Source organism: Equus asinus, chromosome 28 (assembly GCF_041296235.1).
Source record: "Equus asinus isolate D_3611 breed Donkey chromosome 28, EquAss-T2T_v2, whole genome shotgun sequence".
Lineage (NCBI taxonomy): Eukaryota > Metazoa > Chordata > Mammalia > Perissodactyla > Equidae > Equus > Equus asinus.
The window spans coordinates 46,698,122-46,716,888 of NC_091817.1; the positions used below are offsets into that span (position 1 = coordinate 46,698,122).

An 18,767-nucleotide genomic window follows, 5' to 3' on the forward strand; every position below is an offset into this window, starting at 1 on the left:
ATGGAACAAGACCAAGCACCTGGCCGCCTGGAGCTTAGAGTCCAGTGGAGGAGACAGATGAGTCACGCAAGGAAGAAGCACACTGTCAACAGTCAGCTGGTGATAAGTGCTGTGGAGGGAATCAAGCAGGCGATCAGCAGGGACGACGGTGGGGCGGTTCTGCTGGACAGAGGGCTCAGCGAAGACCTTTCAGAGGAGATGGCCATTAGAGACCTGAGTGAGCAAGGGAAAGAACGTTCTAGGCAGATGGCAGGCACATGCAAAGTGAACACGGAGCTGCCTGGTGCCCAGAGCTATCATTCTCAGACTTTTTGGTCTCAGGTCTCTTGACATTCTTCAAAATAATTGCTGACGCCCAAAAGCTTTTGTTTTTGTGAATTATATCCGTTGCTATTTACCGGTTAGGAGTGAAAACTGAGACATTTAAAAATATGTATGACAACTTAATCCTAAACTCATTGTATATCAACATAAAAATAATGTGTTTTTTTAAGGAAAAATAATGATTTTCTAAAATGAAAAAGAAGATTGGCATTGTTTTGTATTTTTGTAATGCCCCTTAATGTCTGGCTCAATAGGAAAACAACTCCGTTCTCATATCTGCCACTGAATTCAGTCGGTTGTGATATGTTGCTTCGACTGAAGCACATGAAGAAAATCTCGTCTCGCCTGCATAATGGAGCTGGGAACGGGCGGCAGGAGTATTTTCCTGAAAAGTATATTCCTCAAAAGGAATGGCCTTTTCAGATAATTGTTGATATTTTTCTTTGTTGCTCTGCCAAAAGCAAAATTTCTTACAGGAACATTGGAAAGTGGAATGTGAAATCCTATCAATGAACTTTCTGTCCTGTGTTAGATTAAAATCCATTGCTCTCTCGTACTTTGAGCGACTCTCTTACTCATGCCTAATTTTATAACATCCCAACTGGGTCATTTGGAAAATATTGATTTACTGAGTTATGCAGAATTTCCAAACGTTGAAACATTCCATTATTCATTATTTTTTTTAAAACCCCCTCATTTGTTACTATTATCACCAATCTCACCAGAAAAGTCTTTAAGTGTTGGGAAGCTGTCCAGCTCACAATGGGGAATACGAGTTTCCTAAAATTCTAATTTTTGTTTGAAAGCTTGAATTTTATCAGCAGCAATAAATTCTGTCAAATGCACTGAGCTCTCCCTGTGCAAATATCACCTTCCTTTCCAAGGAGTCTGGGAATAATGCTGATACTTTCCACCATTTATTGAGCTCTTGCTGTATGCTGTACATCTTACTAAGGAATTTATGTGTTATCTTGTTATTATATTCATGTTGCTACATCTCTGTGAGGTATTATTTCTCCCATTTTACAGATGAAACTGAAGTCCAGAGAGGTTAGGTACCTGCCCAAGGTCACACAGCTAGTGGCACTCTTCTATACTATCAGAATTCCAGAAAAGAATTTTCCAGGTAGGACAGGCCTAATTGAAATGCTCTGCCCCATTGGGCTCAGAAATTAAATTTGCTTGTGAGACTATGTATCCATTGGCTTCTCGGGTAACATGGACCCCCTCTCAAGACATACTTATCAAGACAGCTCAAATGTTACTTGTTCGGAGAAAACTTACACCTTCCCCGGGATACAATAAAAAGCCCTTTACCGTTTGTTGAGTGGTAGTTAAAAAGTGCCAGGCACCATATTCCACGTGCTAGACTGCTTACTTCATTTCCTCCTGGCAACACGCTTGCAAAGTAGGTGGTATTATTTCCCCGTGTTAATTTCCTGTTGCTGCTGTATAAATGACCACAAATTTACTGGTTTACAAATGGTTGTTTTAGTTCTGTAGGTCAGAAGATTCCCTGGGCTAGAATTAAGGTCTAGGCAAGGCTATCTTCCTTCTGGAGGCTCCAGGGGAGAATGTGTTTCCTTGGCTCAGGGCCCCTCCCTCCATCTTCAAAGCCAGCAGCACAGTGTCTTGCTATCAACCTCTCTGTCTCCTTCTCTCTCTGCCCTGCTTCTTATCACATCTCCTTGTTTATCTGACTCTCTGGTCTCCTCCTTCTTTTCCCTTATTAGGATCCTTGTGATGACATGGGCCCACTCTGATAATCCAGAATAATCTCTTCATGCCAAAGTCCTCAACTTAATCACATCTGCAAAGTCCCTTTTGCCTTGTAAAGTCACATATTCATAGGTTCCAGGGATGAGGATGTAGACATTTTGGGGCTGGTGGGGGTGGCATTATTCTGCCTACCACACCTCCTTTATCAAAAGATTCAAAGGAAGGTTAAGAGAATCTGCTGAAGTTCACACAACCAGCGAGTGGGGAGTCAGGATTTTCATTCGGGGACGTCTCGGCTCCGGGTTCCTCCACTGCCCCTAGACTCCTTGCACGTTCCAGGGCCTGCTAAACACTGCAGGGCCCACAGTGCCAGTTCATCTTTTCCTTTTGACATTTATCTCCTTGTTTCGAAATCATGTGTTAATATCTTTGTGAGTGACTTGAAAATCAGCGCCGGGTCTTATTTACCATAATTTTTATTTTTTATTCAAGCACTGTTATGATAAAAATCAGACATCAACCACCATAACTCACCAATGGGTTTTCATTTCCCTTCCAGCCTTTATCCATGTGCAGATACAATTTTCCTGTCATTTGTAACCATAGCATGGGTACAATATTATATTCTGCTACCCTAGCTTTTTGTTATAAAAATTTTCAAAGATACATAAAAGCTGATAGTTCTAATCAGATCTAAGAATTGTTAATATTTTACCTTATTTGGTTTCTCTCGATGGATATTTTTGTGTCTTTTTATGCTTTTATTTGTTGTTGAACCATTAAAAAATAACTCCCAGGCATTATGACATTGACCCCTAAATTCTTCAGATGCATATCCTAACAATAAGATCAACCTCTTACGCGAGTACAATATCATCATTACACTATGAAATTACCAATAATTCACTAAAATCATCTATATCCAAGCCATACTCAAATTTCTCCAGCTGTCAAAAAACATTTACCAGCTTAAAAAACACACGAGGATCCAATCAAGATTCACACATTGTATTTGGTCACGTCATTTTAGTTCTTTTATTTAAGCACTATCCCCCCCGCCACTTACATTTTTCATGGCACCCCATATTTGAAAAGACCAGGCCCTCGTCCTGTGGAATGTGGGCATGGATCGCCCTGTGGCTCTCTGCTGCTAGGCACAGGGTCTGGTGACCGCAGGCTGTTGGTTGAATAAGTGAAACCAGTGATAACGGTTATGAAAAATAATCATAGTAGCTAATTTTTATCGAAGGCTGGCTCTCTTGGTCAGTGCGTCCATACTCGTCTAATTTGATTCTCAAAAAACTCTCATGAGTTAAGACATTTTATTAATCTCATCCAGAGTTGAGGAAACCAAGGCTTAGGGAAGGGAAGTCACCTGCTTGAAATCACTCAGCTAGAAACGGGGCCAAACCAGATGGAAAACTGCGTGGTCAGGGAGGGGCTCACTGTTTCCTGAACCTATGACCCAAAGCTGGTCCGTCTGTACACACGCATGCATGTGTGTAACACTTATGGAGCGCTTACTCTTTAAGCGCCTGACGTGTGCGTTTATTTACTGATCTGAATATTCTCCAATGCCCAGCAAAAGGCGCGGCACAAAGCAGGCGGTCAGACAACGTTTGCGGAATGAATGAAGAGTGAATAAATGAATGAGGACGGATGTGACCTCCATCAACCAGGGGACTCCCCCACGATCTTCAGCGTTCACTTTGGAGACCCCGGTCCAGGGAGATCCTGGGGTTCGGGGGCCCAGGGCCGACCTCCGGCCGCTGCCCCGGGCTCGGGACGTCCTGAGTGCGGCCCGGCACCCAGATGGCCTCCCAGCATGTGAGAAGCCCGGGAAGGCTGGGCGCTTTGGCGTTATCATCTCCATCCCCTGCCCTTTCCCCTGCCGGCACCGCCGCCGGGCCCGCGGGCTCCGGGTTCGCAGCGGGCGGGCCCGCACCCGGCCTAGGGGCGCGGGCTCCGAGTCCACCCGGGGCTGCCTCCAGCCGCGCACGCCCACCTGTCGGCCGCGCATGCGCAGCGCGCGCCCGGCGCGCCCGGCCTCCCCGCGCCCTGCGGCGCGCGGCCAGTGCGCAGGCGCGGCGGCCGATGCGAGTGTGTATGTGCGGGCGAGAAGATGGCGGCGGCGGGGGAAGCAGCGTGAGGAGTCGGACGAGCGCCGAGGCTCATTGAAACGGGCCGCCATGGCCCTCCGCAGCCCGCAGGTAGCCGGCGGCCCGCGCCCTCGGCGGGAAGGGGCCCCGAGCCGCGGGCGGGCGGGCGGCGGGCGCTCCCTGGCCCGGCGCGGGCGTGTGGGAGTGGGGGAGGGCGCCGGGACACGCTGCCCGGGACTAGGCCCGAGCCGCCGCCGCCTCCGCCGTGGCCGCCCGCCGCCCCCCGGCTCCTGGGCCCGCCTCGGGGCGGCGCGGCCGAGGGGGCGCCGGGCCCGCGCGAGAGGGCGCGGGGGCGCGAAGGGGTTAACCTTCGGGCGGGAGCGCGCCCGCCGGCGGGGGACGCGGGGCCCCGGGCGCCCCGGAGCGGAGGCCGGGGGGCTTCGGAAGACCCCCGGGGTGGCAGAGGTTTCCACGCGCCCGGGGCCCCGCGTCCCCCGCCCGGGGCGAGTCGCCGGGATTTGGGGGTGCCCCGTTTCCCCCTGCCCCCCCCCGCCAAGGCTGCTTTCTCAGCTTGATGGAGCGCGGGGGGCCGGCTGGGTCTCTGGTTTTTAGCCCCAAATCGCTCAGGGGCAGCCTTAGGTTACTGTTGCAAAGAAAACTCGAAATGAGTCTCCAGGGCTGTACTTTGACTTGCACTGGAGTGCGATCTTTTGCACGAATCCGTCTCAGCCTGGCCGACACGAACGCACCCTATGTCAGAACAGCATCTAAAGTTTGGGGGCCGTTTATCGCCATCCCGTCGTGGGAAAGGAAGAGTCAAACGCACCTTTCGCTTTTAGGGAGCGGGGAGTTGAGCTATTTGTTGGCTCCCCTCTCCCTCCCCGGTTACAGTTACTCTGGATGAAAATCGGCGTGTGGTGGTATTTGTCAGGCTGGCTGGAGACTGCTGATTTGTTGACATCGAATCGCTGGAAATTGTTGCACACTTCTGTACCATCTCAGTGTGCTTTTGTATTAAATACGGGAAGATGAAACAAAGTAACTATTCGGAAAACTCGTGGCCAGTAAACCCTAACCCTTTGTAAGCTATTGGTTTTTTGTTGCTCTTTTGGAAGTGAAGTCGATTTTTAATAACTGTTGTAATTAATGCTTGTTGTGGGGTTTAAAACGCGAAAACTTTAAAAAAAAATTCGATCTTACAGGAAACAGCAGTTCTGTTAAATTTTTAGTATTTTAGTTTGCGCTGGAACTCTCCCTCTTTAACTTTTTGTTGTCCGCCTGCTTCTGTGTTTCGTATAGTTCTTGGCACGAAAAAGGGGCTTAGTTGAGTGATTTTTACAAAGGTGTAATTCAAAGATTTTTTTTGGTAAGAGATTTGGTATTTGCTTTTTTCTCAACTTAAATATTAATGTAAATAGCTTAGTGTTAAAATTAGTGCAAACAGGGACAAGGTTCATTGTGAACTAATGTGCAATATAATATTCATGGTGATTTTGAAATGAAGAAAGTGTGTTTAGGCATAATTCACTTCCGTTATTATAAGCACCAATCACAATGCACAATTGATTGAAATGTTAATTAGTGGTGATAATATGTAAACTTAGTTGTAACTTCATATGCATTCGTTGTCCAGGTATTTATGTTTTATACAACAGTATTGCCTATATACGTCTTTAGAAAATTGGAGTGGCGAAAGTTAGCCGAATGTGAATGTTATCGACACTTTGCTTTTATTCTTTTAAAGTGTGATTTAAGTGCTTTTATGTTCTGCCATGGAGAAGGTAGCAAAGGAAATAGTTTGATTTCTTAGAATTTTCTTTGTGAAAGAATAGTGATGAAACAGTAATGAAATCATACGTGACAGGATTTAGTGATTGTGTCCTGCTTGAGTTAGGCTGAGCGTTTTAATACGTTTGTTTTATTCAGTTACTTGCCATCCTCGGTCCTGCCACGTTAATGGCCATTCATTCATTAATTCAGCAAAACCTCATTGAGCGCTTACCGTGTGCTCAGCACCGTGGTATGCCTGTGACTTGTTTACTGTTGGGGTTGACAACCACAAAATAACAGTAAGAGTCCTTTTTAAAAGTTGGATTAAGGTTACAATTTTAAGAGTTTATGTAGATTATATCTTATTCCCATATTTTTGGTTGAACCCTGTTTCCTGGATTGAAGTGAAACACTGCAAAACTCAGAAACTTTTCTAATGCAGATAGCTTTCAGCCTTTTAACAAATACAGGTGATGAACTTAGACAATTGAAGTGTAAGTACTTCTCTGATTTATGAATATTTGTTGTCGCAGAGGACCTGATTAAGTGATTTGGGGTAATTAATTTGAACTGAGCAGTTCTGCCTTAAACCAGAAGAAATTTTTGTGCTCCTTGAAGTCGCCTATAGTGAAATCCCTTCACTAACGCTTCCTGCCCGCTGTTGGGGCTGCACTGTGCTGCTCTGTCCTGGTCCCTGCGGCAGGCTGGCCGCAGTCTTCTCGTTGCCCCACAGGAGCGGGCCCCACACTTCACACTGGGATTCCTGGGATCCAGTTTACAGCATATGGCGGAGTGTTACCGTATCGTTGAAGATCTTTATCACTGACAGCTGTGTTAGTAATTTTCGAAAGAGATTTTTATTCGAGTCTCAGGCAGTGAGCAGCTGAAGTAAATAAAATTGTTTGAAATACAGGATATTTGGAGATACCAGTTTTCTTTTGCATAGTGACAGCAAAATATTGAAACGTGTCCTAAGACTTGATGTGGTGTTGAACGCTTGTGAGTTGTTGGTTGCCTCGGTGGTTCTGGGGACCGACAGTGCGGGAGGAGCCACATCCAGGCCTCGCCCTCGGGTTCTGGAGCCCATCTCGTTGGGGCCACAGTACTGAAATCACAGTGAATAACAAGTGACCCACCTCATTCGAAATTCCTCTCTGGAGCAGAAGTTAGGACATATATTCCAGGGCTTTTTTAATGTGGAACTGACGTGATTTAAATAGTAGTTCACATAGGAAAACTTAAAGGAGAGAAGGATTACAAAGCTTAATGATTATTCAATGCCAAGCCTAGTGGCACATTTACTTTGTGCTGTTCTCCGAATTTAGTATTCAAATAATTGAGAAAAGTCATATCGTCTCTGCTTGAATTAGTTACATCAAGGTTATTTTTTGTTTGTTTTTGTGTTTTTACGAATTTCAGACATGTAAGTACTTGATATTGATGGATCTGGTTTTTCAAGTGGCGCATTAAAGGTGGTTGCTGAGAACACTTCTTACTCATTATATACTAAAGCATGGAAAGTAGTAGGAAGAGCTGGCTTTTGAATTTGTAGTTAGGCTGTTACATTTCTGTTTACTGCCGCACATGCAAGAATCCCTGTGGCATGAAACAGATAAATCGTTTTGCACTGGAATTTACTGGCCTTGGGCCATTGGATTACTGTCATTTGTCACTTTAGTGCTACTTCAGCAGTGTAGATGTTCATTTCCAAAGACTCACATGTGCTTGGACCGCAGTTTTCCTGTTTGTTGAAGTGATCTCCCAAAAGGTCTTTCTGTGACCATTTCTGTCACGAAATAAAGGTAGCGTGTGGGGTGTGTTCGTGGTATTTGTTTCAAGGGCCAGAAATTGTAGAATCTGTCATAAACCTAGATGGGGCGTTTTCAGAATGTAGACTTTTCATGAGCTGGCTACTTTCTGACTATTTGAAAGCTGCTCTGTCATGACCCGGTTTTCAGCACAAGACCTGAGAAACCAGCTGCTGTCAACCAGTGCCTCCATTCTGCCCCCCTTGAAACAGCCTGTGCTCTGGTTGCCCTCTCCTGCAGATGGGGAGCTGAGGAGTAGAGGCAGAAGCATGGTTTGGGGCTGGAAGCAGATCAGAGCAGAGCTTCCCAGACTTTCTCTTTCTGGCTTCCTTGAGAATTGTTAGATGACAGCGTGCGTGTGGAGTGTTAGCCCGGTGCCTGCCACGAGTGTCCACATGCTCATGATGGCCGCTGGTGCGATCCTCAGGCCCCTCCCCTTTGGGCTTGTCTGCAGGTTTATTGGTGGCTGTTCTTCAGATCAGTTCTGAATTTGTTTTTCTGGAATCTGCCTGAGGACCGTCTCGTAAGCCTGCACTCTGATTTAAGAGTCTGACAACTAGTGCGTTAGAAATGAAAGGACCTCCTCGGAGGAAGGCTGGTGGCCCTGCCCTTATACCCTTGGGACTTGACTTTTACATCGGGCTGCCTTCCTATCTGGCCCCCTCCACCCCCGTCTCTCTGTCTGTCTTAAACATATCTGATGGTGGTAGATTTTTGTTTCCCCATTTGTCCTTGTTTCATGGAGAAGCGCTCCTTTTCATCTCTGTGTTGGATGTGGATAAATTGGTATGCCCTTGCTCTTTTCTGCCAAAGTAGTCTTAAAAGTATCAAAAGATTTGCTGTGACAGCTCCCAACTTATATTCTCATTGGAGCTACTGTGGGAAAAAAATATGTTTAAACGTTAGTTGAATAATACTAGATGTATCAGGTACACCCTGCTGTAAGAAACTGAATGTAGGAAAAAACACACTTTAAGACTGCACAAAGTAGAGGGGTTCATGTTACAGACCTGTGCTTCCGGATGGCTGGCCGGTGGGAAGGGAGGAGCCCAGGAGGAGGGCGCCCCGGGGCTGCAGTCCTTGGTGAGCTCCACAGGCTGCACCCGAGGCGGTGGGCGTGCTTTCCACAACTTGTTCTCCTGCCTCTCCACAAAATAGAAGGTTACCATTATTGTGAGTATGTGTCAAAAGTACTCACTTTTATGTTTTAAAATATATTGAATTAAGCCGGTTATGTGTATATGTTACATTTTGCAAGCTGTGGACCTTGCAAACTGGAACTGCCCAAGAGCGTGTGATATATGGTCCTGTGTAGAGCAGTTTGATCTGCCGTTTGGTCTGAGGGTTACAGTCCGCTTTGTTCACTTGTTCTCGCAACAACGTGATGGTGTCCTTTGCCCTGGATAAGAGCGTGCATTTTTCATTTTATTATATTCTTTTAAATTTGGTCAGGACCAATTGTGAATGTATTTGGTATTCTGATGACTGTCAAGAGGGTTTCTGGTGTTCCTTTTCTTTCGGGTTTTTCCCATTTTAGGCAGTTGAGTAGCTCTAGACAGAGAAACAGTGCCTCTCAGCAGACATGCATCTTATGTGAGTAAAACACACGTCATCCCTGTTTGCTTGAAATTACCAGGCTGTCTCCTTTCAGTGGGACATGGTGAGGCTTTGGGGGAGACAGAAGAGAGGTGGAAGATGAAGTTTACTTCTAGAGTCTTTGGAGATTCTTGCCTCGTGTTGTAAAATGCTCGTCTTGATATTTCAAGTAGTAGTTCCCCTTTGATGGCTGCCAAGATGTGTGTATTCATTTGAAAGCTGGAGTAGGCCTTCTGAATAGATCTGGTAATTGGTAGGGAAGAGCATACTCATTCTAAAGCACTAATGAAGCATTGCAGTATCAACAGGTGTAGGATGTTGTGCATGGTCTATAAAGTGCCATGGCTTGTTTGATCCTTCCAACAACCCTGTAATGTATTGCTGATGTCACCGTTTTACAGATGAATGAAGTGAGACCCACAGAGCTTGTGGCCTCCAGTCACGTGGCTCTTAAGTGAGTGACCATCAGTGACCAGGGACTTAAAAGCAGGTCTTTGGCCTTGTGAACTCTTTGCCAAACTGCTTTCCTGGAAGAGACTGACACGGGCACAGTGTCTCACATCACAGCTTCCCCGCACTAGTTCCTCAATGGAAGCTTAGGGGCTGGAGAACGAATGAGACAAAGATTGAAATGTTTAAAGACACCAATATGTTACTAAGTGTTACTAATATGTTACCAATTATTAATTACTAAATTTTGTGTGAAGTGCATTTTGATAAAAGTCCTTTTTGATTTTCTTTCTAAATACAAAATAAAGACATGCTATGTCTAAAACATGCAGCCAATACAGAAGTATTTGAAGTAAAAAATAGGCCATTCTCTTCCTCTTTGATCCGCAATCTTCAGTTTGATGTGTGTCTTCTGTGCTTTTCTCCTGTTAGGACGTTTTTGTTGTTCCATTGTATCGTAATACAGTCTGTTATAACTGGATAGTCACTGAGCTGAGCTTTTTGGAGCAAAGCTTGTTTTCAAAATTATTAAAGACATGTGTTTAAGTATAGTAAGTTTTCTTATTTTTATCCAATTTTGCCAGGGAACAGAGCAGATATTCTGGAGGTTAAAGTGGCTCATTGAGACCCAGTATACTGAAGACTATGGAAGTGCTGTGGGGTTTCTTAGTGATAAAATGTTCAAACAGGGGCCGGCCCTGTGGCCTAGTGGTTAAATTTGTACGCTCTGCTTCGGTGGCCCAGGGTTTTGCTGGTTCGGATCCTGGGTGCGGACATGGCACTGCTCATCAGGCCATGCTGAGGTGGCATCCCGCATGCCACAACTAGAAGGACCCACAACTAAAATATACAACTATGTCCTGGGGGGATTTGGGGAGAAAAAGCAGGGAAAGAAAAAGATTGGCAACAGTCGTTAGCTCAGGTGCCAATCTTTGAGGAAGAAAATGTTCAAACAATGTTTTTTTTTTTAAAGAAGCGATATTTTGAAAACATACAGCCCCTTAATTAGGGCATCCATGCTGTCCAATTTTTATATTGTAAAAAGAAGTCTGATTCAAATTCATGTTCTTGTCTATCAGTCAGTCTCTGTACTAGACAAGATTACTGAGAGGACAAACCTTTCGTTAGTGGGAGCGATTGGTGGGTCACCAGCCCCAGTGAATAGTGGGGAATTGGGTAATTAACCTGGGTTTTTCCCTGTCTTCTCCAAAATTACGTTTTCTTCTCCTGCCCCTTTGTTTTTATCAAAGTACTGCAGTGACAAAAAATAACTCTCTCCCGCTCCCCACGTCAGGTTCCTCTCCGCAGAGACAACCACATTGAGCCACTGCTGACTCTAGTAAAATGCAAAATCAGTCTTCCAAGGGGAGCACTCTATTTCATTTGGAATTAATTTGTAGGATACCAGACTCTTTTATTCAGAACTGCTTATAAAGGACTTTATATCTTTTGTCATTGTTCGAACAAGGATTTTTGGTGGCTGGGCATTAGCAATATAGAGCTGAAAAGAGAGTTCCTGTGTTTTAGAAGTTCATAGAGTAGTGGGGGAGAGAAGCAGGCTAATTGGTGAATCCTGTTTTAGGGTCGTAGTTCTTTTGACAGAAATGTGAACAACATAGCCAAGAACTTTCATTCTTTTATTCATTCATTCATTCATTCTTTCCTTCAGCAAATAATTATTGAGTGGCTGCTGTGTACCAGGCACTGAGGATGCAGGGATGAGCAAAAACAGGCATGGTCCCCCTTACCAGGGAGCTTACTGTCTAATGAGGAAGACAGTTGCTAATCAGATAATCACAGTAATGCATGTGTCATTCCAAACTGAGAAATGTGTCTGGAAGGAAGGGAACAGAGTCTGTTAGAGTGGCCTGGTGAAGTCAAGGAAGGGTCCCCCAGAATTAGTGCCTTTGCTCAGATGCACAGCACGAGACAGTGGGAACAGCATTTGCAGTGGCTCTGTGGCTGGAAGGAGTTTGGAGCACTTAGGAGAACTCAGAGAGGACTCGTGTATCTTGAGCTTAGTGCTGGGAGAGGAAGGTAGAAAGGAGTCCATTCAACCTTCCAACCTTCCTTATCATCTTTATCGTGAGAAAAATGTGGAAGAGGGGATGATGCAGCGTTTGAGCACAGAACCTCACAATCAGGGTGCAGTTTGGGCTCACCCTCTGCCTGTCCTGTATAGCATAGACTCTAGCAGGGTCTCAGTGGCCATAAGGAGATCAGGTAGGGGGGTTCTTGGACTTTTGACTAGGGAGGGTGCAGTGGAGATGGAGAGAAGTGGCATGATCCAGAGGTATGTGGTATAAGATGGACTGAGAAAGGAAGAGAGTGGCTCTCAGGGGAAACTAGGAAGATGTCTCTTCTAAAAAGCTGACATTTGGGCAGAGAAGCATGAGGACAAGGGCATATGGGGGAGAACATGCAGAGGAGCAGTCTGAAAGCCTGCAGCATGTTTGGGAACCCGAGATAAGTGTGCGGCTGAAATGATATGTAGGGTGAAGTGGTGAGCCAGGAGTCAGAGGAGTGAGGAAGGACCTTGATGACCAAGCCAGAGACTGCATTTGCCTTGTAAGCAGATGGGTGCCTGTGAGAAACCACAGGTTTTAGGAAGTGGGTAGCACTTCTCTGTGTTAGCATTGCTGTTGGAGATGATTGTACAGGGGGCCAATTGGGGTCCGTCATGGTTTGTCAAAGGTTTCACTCTTGAGGCTCTTCACCAGATCTGGGAACGTGCTCTCTGCTCACCTCAGTACCCCAAGCATCTTGAACTCCGAAACTCTGCAGGGAAGAAACTAAGGCGTTCTTTTGGGGACATCTGAGGCGGATTAATGTGAAGCAAATAGCCTTTGAATGTCCTCAGTGATAATTGGATAGAGTAGTTAGGGAATGTCATTTGGGGACATTATTCCCTTTATTTTTTAGTGGGTACCTTTAAAAGTAAGCATTTCTTCATTGATTATGTTCCTAGAAAATAAAGAAAATATTAGGAGAAACATATCACCCATAAATCCCACGACTCTGAGATGACTTCTTTTAAAACTTGAAATGCTTCCCTTCAGTACTTTTTGTGGAAAATTTTAGACATTTGGGATCATTTTATATAATAGTATTTCTTAAGTTGTGATCCTTGGTCACGGTCTTCTCCATCTGAACCACCTGGCACCCTGTGTGCCATCCAGACCTACTGAGTAGGGATCCCTGTGACCAGGCCCCCACTCCGTGTTCCAGAACCTGCACATGGTTTTATTTGTAGCTTTTTTCACTTAACCTGTTGAGCACTTCCCATGAATAGGATTAACTAAGTCATATTTTGGACAAAAATGTTTTAACTTCTCCACTCTAGGTTAGGTGTGAACGACGACAACAAGTGCAGGTTCGTACCGCTCTGAGGGGCGGTATTATCTAATTTTAGCACCGAGTGGAATGAATTGTGGAAACAGCACCAGCTGAGAAGCCTGAAAATTTTGCCGCTTTGAAGATCTGCTGCATGGGATCTTCAGAGTGAGAGTTCAGTTTTGTTTGAAGTTTGTTAACTAACTGATTAATTAATTCCTTTTCAACAAATATTTATCCTGCTCTTGCTGTATGCTGGGGCCTATGTTGGGTTTGTAAGTTGCAAAACACAATTACAGAAAAGTATGTAATTACAGAAAAGTATGTAAGTACGACTACGTTCCCCCAAAGCCACCAGAGCCGCTCTGCTGAGTGCTGGGCTCCGTGTCTGAGCTGGGGCCCTAGTGGAAGGCATGGGCGCAGCACAGCCTCCAGCACAGCCTGATTTGACGGGGCTGCCTGGTGTCCAGAAGCTGGACCGAGCCGCTAATTCATGCCGAACGAAGCCTGCTGGGGGGCAAAATCTGTTCGAGGATGTGTGCACAGTATTGAGCCAGTTTGCTATCAGAAGGTCTTGCTGCCTTTTTTTATTCCTGGTCATGGATTTGTCTGCTCAGGAAATTTTTGCCTCCAGTTTTTCACAAACTGGAGGCAAAAATAAGCACTCTTGGTTCTGTCTTGGTTCTTATCGAACTCTTGGCTTTTCCGTGCCACAGCTACACAGTGTGAGGTAAGTGCCAGGAGCGTAAGCTTTCATTTTCATCTGTGACTAGAGTTCTATTCAGTGAGAAAGAGATGAAGTAACTTTTTAAAAAAAATCTTAGGAAGCATTCTCTTCAGTTTTGGCTGGAAGCTTCGCTGGCTGTAACTTCAGCTTCCCTCCGAGCGATACTGTAGCGATAGCCCAGCAATGACTAGTCCCCGCCACACTTACCAGAGCTGTGTTTGGAAAGAGTTTGTCTTGCATCCCGTGGAACATGTGGACAAACAGGTTTCTTTTCCTTTTAAGGTGGACAGAAAGTAAGGTACATTGCTTTTTGGTTTCTTTGCCGTTGATTTCTTTTTGGTGGAAACATAGATTTGAGTTACCTGTGTTAAGTAGCCCACCGCTTCTCTATGAAAAGGGAAAGGAGCGTGCCTGTGAGCTCTGAGGGCCAGTGGACTTTGATTCTGTCGGTGCCCTGTCTTTCCTCCAACGGTCAGCCAGCCATTCACGGAGGCCTGCAGCCTGCCAGGCCCCGAGTGGGCCCTGTGCCCACAGCGGCGGAAGGAAGACATGGCCCTGCCTGGCGGAGGGGAGCACCACACAGATGGTTGTCTAACTAGAGCTTGGCAGCTGCTCTGGGGTAGGATCAGGGCCCCAGGAGTGGTCTGGCGGCTCAAGAAGGCTTTCTTGAGTGTCGTGTGATCTGGTCCTCCTCCAGCACCCCCGCTGCCCAGCACGGCGTCCTGCCTCAGTGTGTGTGGAACGGGTCAGTTAGTTGACAGCAGGACCAGTTGAAGGAAATAAAGAGAACGCCTGGTCGTCATTCAGTCTATTGAGGCCTGCATATGGGTTTGTTTTGGTGTTTCTAGTTCTAAGAATGAAGATCAGGACCACGCGGTGTAGAACGGTGAGGGACAGGCTTGCCCGCCTTGGAAACCCATACTTTATGCCGTGAGAATGCATGTGTGACCGCTAAGCTTCTTTTAAGGTTTTCCATGGGTCACTTTATCTCCATCATTTAGTGTCCCGAATCCAGGTGACTGACCTGCAGATCAGGTAATAAGCTGTTTTCTTTCATTCTTTGGGCTGTTTCTGCACAAATGTGGTCATGAGATCAGAGGGCAGCTACTGATGCAGACAAAGTGCAGCTTTCCCATGCCCAGGGAGCGGGCGTGGCAGTGGTCCCTTGTTGACCAGGTCAGAGTAAATGCTGTTATCGCCCCGGGGCCGTCAGCCTTCCCAGGTAGAGAGCCTGCATGTGTGTCGGTGATGAGTGTGGAAAGAGAACTTTTCACGTGGCTTGCCTCGGTTATTTTTTATGTTTGCCACTTTTGTTACCTTAGATATCCCAGCCAGTGTTATCATTCATCCTCTTGTTATTTGTTGAGCTCAGCTATGTGCCAGGCACTGTGTGTACAAAAGTGAGTGTGAACAAGTTGTCTCTACCTGAGACCCTCTGCTCCAGACATGCTCCTCCCCTCTGTCCACGCGGCCTGCTCCCCAGCTCTCAGCCACTCCCTGTGTCGATGGCATCCTCTCAGGGAGGCCTGCAGTATTGCCGCTTTATTTTTAAATTCATTTTTTAATTTAATTTTTTATTGAGGTCGTAATAGTTTATAACATTGTGAAATTTCAGTTGTATATTATTAGTCAGTCACCACATAGATGTGCCCCTTTGCTCTTGTGCCCACGCCCTGGCCCCCTTCCCCTCTGGTAACCACTCATCTGTTCTCTTCGTGCGTGTGTTTGTTTATTCTCCACATGGGTGAAACCGTGTGCTGTTTGTCTTTCTCTGGCTTATTTTGCTTGACGTAACACCCTTGAGGTCCATCCGTGTTGTTGTGGATGGGACGATTTTGTCTTTTTTTGTACTGCCCTCTGTAGAGTGGCCCCCTCCTCCTCTCTCGCCACCGTTTTGCCTTCTTTCTCCTCACTCACTCACCCCCTTCCGCTATCCTGTGTGTCTAGTAGCCTCACGTAAGTCATTCTGTTCATTTTCTGTCTCTCTCCCGAAATGGAAGTGTAACGTGGGCCGGGGTGCGGTTAGTTCACTGGCACATCCAGGGCTTAGAAGGCAGGCAGTGTCCAGTGAGGACTCGTCGGTGGGTGAAGGAGTGGGCGCTCTCACACCGTCCGTGCGTTCGGGAAGTCCACAGTCGAGTGGGGAAGCAGGCTCACCACCTGGTGCAGTCTGAGCGAGGGACTCGGCAGGCTTGTGCGGGGCGTAGTTCGCCAAGATGAGACTCTGGGACCAACTTCTGGAGTGTGAGGTGAGGCCAGAGAGAAGGCACTTGATGCGACGCGAGAGACCCCACATGCTCAGTGGCGTGGAGGGCCACGGAGGGAGCTGCAGCCCGGGCTGTGGGGCCATGGGTGGCGGCTTGGCTCCCGAAAGGCCCTGGGAGCCTTGAAAGGCTCTTCCTGGGGCCAAAATAATGAGATTGACATGTTGGAGAAAGCACTGTGGTGGCCGCATGGGGTCTAGATCATGAAGGGTGAGACTGGAGGCAGCCAGCTCGGCCCTCACCGCGACCCAGTGAGAAGTGCTGAGGCCTCCTCTCGGGGTGGCAGTGGGCAGAGGAGCTGAGGGCTTTGGGACGACCCCATGTGAGAGGAGGCATGGGGGCTGCGCAGCGCCAGGGGCCTGTGCTTTTAGTAACGCATGTTGTTTTTTAGTAAAAAGGATTATAGTGCGTGTTGTTTAGTCAAGTGTTTTTTTCCCCACTTCTCGTATTGTGAATATTCTTCATTATAAAACGTTTTTCTTCAGTATTATTCTTAAGTACTGCAGAGTATTCACAGATTATATTTTACCCACACCAAAAACAGTAATGTTCGGCATTTTTTGGATCCATTTTTTAGTTTTTTCTGATTGTGAGTTGATTATCTTATTTCCCAGAGTTAATTAAAGCACAGCATTGTAAACTGAAAGACAAACGTCTTTAATTCATTGATTATTTTGGGGGCAGAGTGGGAGATATATTTTACTAAGTAATGTTGAGAAAATAATTAGAGGTAATTTAAAATGAAGTTTTTTTATGTTCGTGGATTTTAAAACTGCGTACAGTACTAATTTGATCAAGAGCAAGTTATACATATAAAATATTTGAAAAAGATCTTGTCATAAAATAATTGTCAATAAGCTGGCTCATGTTTGGCGAAGGCCAACTCTTAGCTACTGCTGTAGATATTAGTGTTCTTATTCTGTGTAGGTCGTGGGGAACCAAGTGGGTGGCTGAGGCTTAGGACACAGCGGGGCACATTGCGAGGCGTGTGCGTGCTGAATTACGGGTGCGCGCGTTAAGTGCTGCTGCAGTCATTGAGGGAGGGGAGGAGATGGGCAGTGAGTAGCCTTGAGAATGCATAGGGTTTGGGCAAATGGAGAGGAAGGAGGAGGGCGTTCTGTGTAGGCAAACAAATCAGATTAACCTGTGCTTTGCTTGTCCAGTGATCTTACTTTTTATGAATCCTCTGGTGGCTGCCGCTGAACTTGGAATAAGCCTTTTATCTCTTTTATTGCTCACTCTGTTACTATCTTAGTTAGGATGCTTTTGATAACAGGTAAAAGAAAGCCCGGCTCTAGCTGGCTTACGCCATAAACTAGAGATTTATTGGCTCATGGAACTAGAAATTGCAGAGGTAGGTCAGGCTTCAAGGTTGGTTTGATTCATCAATTCAGTGGTATCTTTGAGGACCTGGTTTCTTTCCAGTTCTGTTGTATCAGTAGTATTCTGAGGCTAGTTTTCCCTCGAATAGCAAAATGGCCACAGCATTTGCAGGCTTCGCATTTGCTCCCAGCCTCCACCACATCAACCACAAGAGAGTGGGTGTGCGTCCCACAGTTCTCGGCCGTGTTGAGACTTCTGAGCTTCGTGCCCTTTGGGCTACCCCTGAACCAGGTACTGTGGGTTAGGAGGGTGATGCCTTGCTGGGCTCTGGAGCTGGGATAGATGTGTGCCAGCCTTTTGAACTGACTGGTCCCCATCCAACAGGGGAGGAAGAGAATGAGCGCTGGGAGGAAGGCTGCAAAGTTCCTGACATTCCCACCCTGAAGCCCCATCCCTGCACTCTCCTTTCCGACGGTTGTCAATTCTTCCTTCGTTTGGACTCCTCAGGCTTAAGACTGTCCTTCGTGTTCGGCAGGTCATCCTGTACTGTCCGATGGCATCTTTTGTACCTTAAGTTTTGTCGTCGCTTGCCTGTTCGTGTCTCTGTGCCTTGGGGTCAGCCCCAGGTTCCAATCATGACTCTCCCATTTTCTGTTCCTGGGATCTTGGGCAAGAGTATTTCTCTGAACTTAAGGTTTTTCTCATCTTCATCATTCAGTCAGCAAATGTATTCTGGATTCTCAGTACTGTGTTTAAGTGGACGCTATCCAGAACTGAAAGACACAAGGAGATCGCAGTTCATTCACAGAGATAAGTAGGTAAATGAGAATTACCCTGAGATGTCAACAATGCTTTGATAGGAATAGGGGTTTGGAAGCCTTCTCTGAGGAAGTGATGGCTGTGTGAAGCCTGCCGGGCAAGCAGGAGTTCATCAGGGCAGTGCGGGAGGAGGGAGCTGCCTGCAGGAGGCTTCCCGTCAGGAGACCAGTGAGTACATTTAGAGTAACTGGGGTCTTAGTGTGCAAGGAGGTGAGGCTAGGTTGTTAAGGCAGGGACAACCGTTACACCAGGCTAAAAAGTTTAGATTCCATCTCTGTATACCCTACAATTAAGTTGACCGTACATCCTGGTTTATACCTGTTGTTCCAAGGTAATTAATGTGATCTTTTCACTCTGAAATGTGCCTCCAGTTTGGATGATAAATGGTCACCCAGCTTAAAGTAGGAGTTCAGAGCCGTGCAATAGCATGTACAGGATGAAGGGCTTACCTTGTAGTTAGGACCCTGGCGTCACATGAGATACAGCATTGCAGTGCTTCTCGACTCAAACTACGTTAAGAATCAGCTGGGGATCT

General features: G+C 46.3%; 1 protein-coding gene across 2 annotated transcripts in view; it reads left to right on the plus strand.

Annotated features, from left to right (window-relative positions):
* The first annotated feature begins 4,103 nt into the window (after positions 1-4,103).
* The window catches only part of USP10 (ubiquitin specific peptidase 10), a 70,565-nt gene continuing 55,901 nt past the window's right edge, over positions 4,104-18,767 (plus strand). The window contains exon 1 of one of the 2 annotated variants that reach the window (XM_044760834.2): positions 4,104-4,253. In XM_044760834.2, the coding sequence (XP_044616769.1) occupies positions 4,233-4,253 (21 nt within the window). In that variant the 5' untranslated portion in view covers positions 4,104-4,232. The remainder of the gene's footprint in view (positions 4,254-18,767) is intronic. The other variant, XM_070500772.1, reaches the window with a different exon arrangement.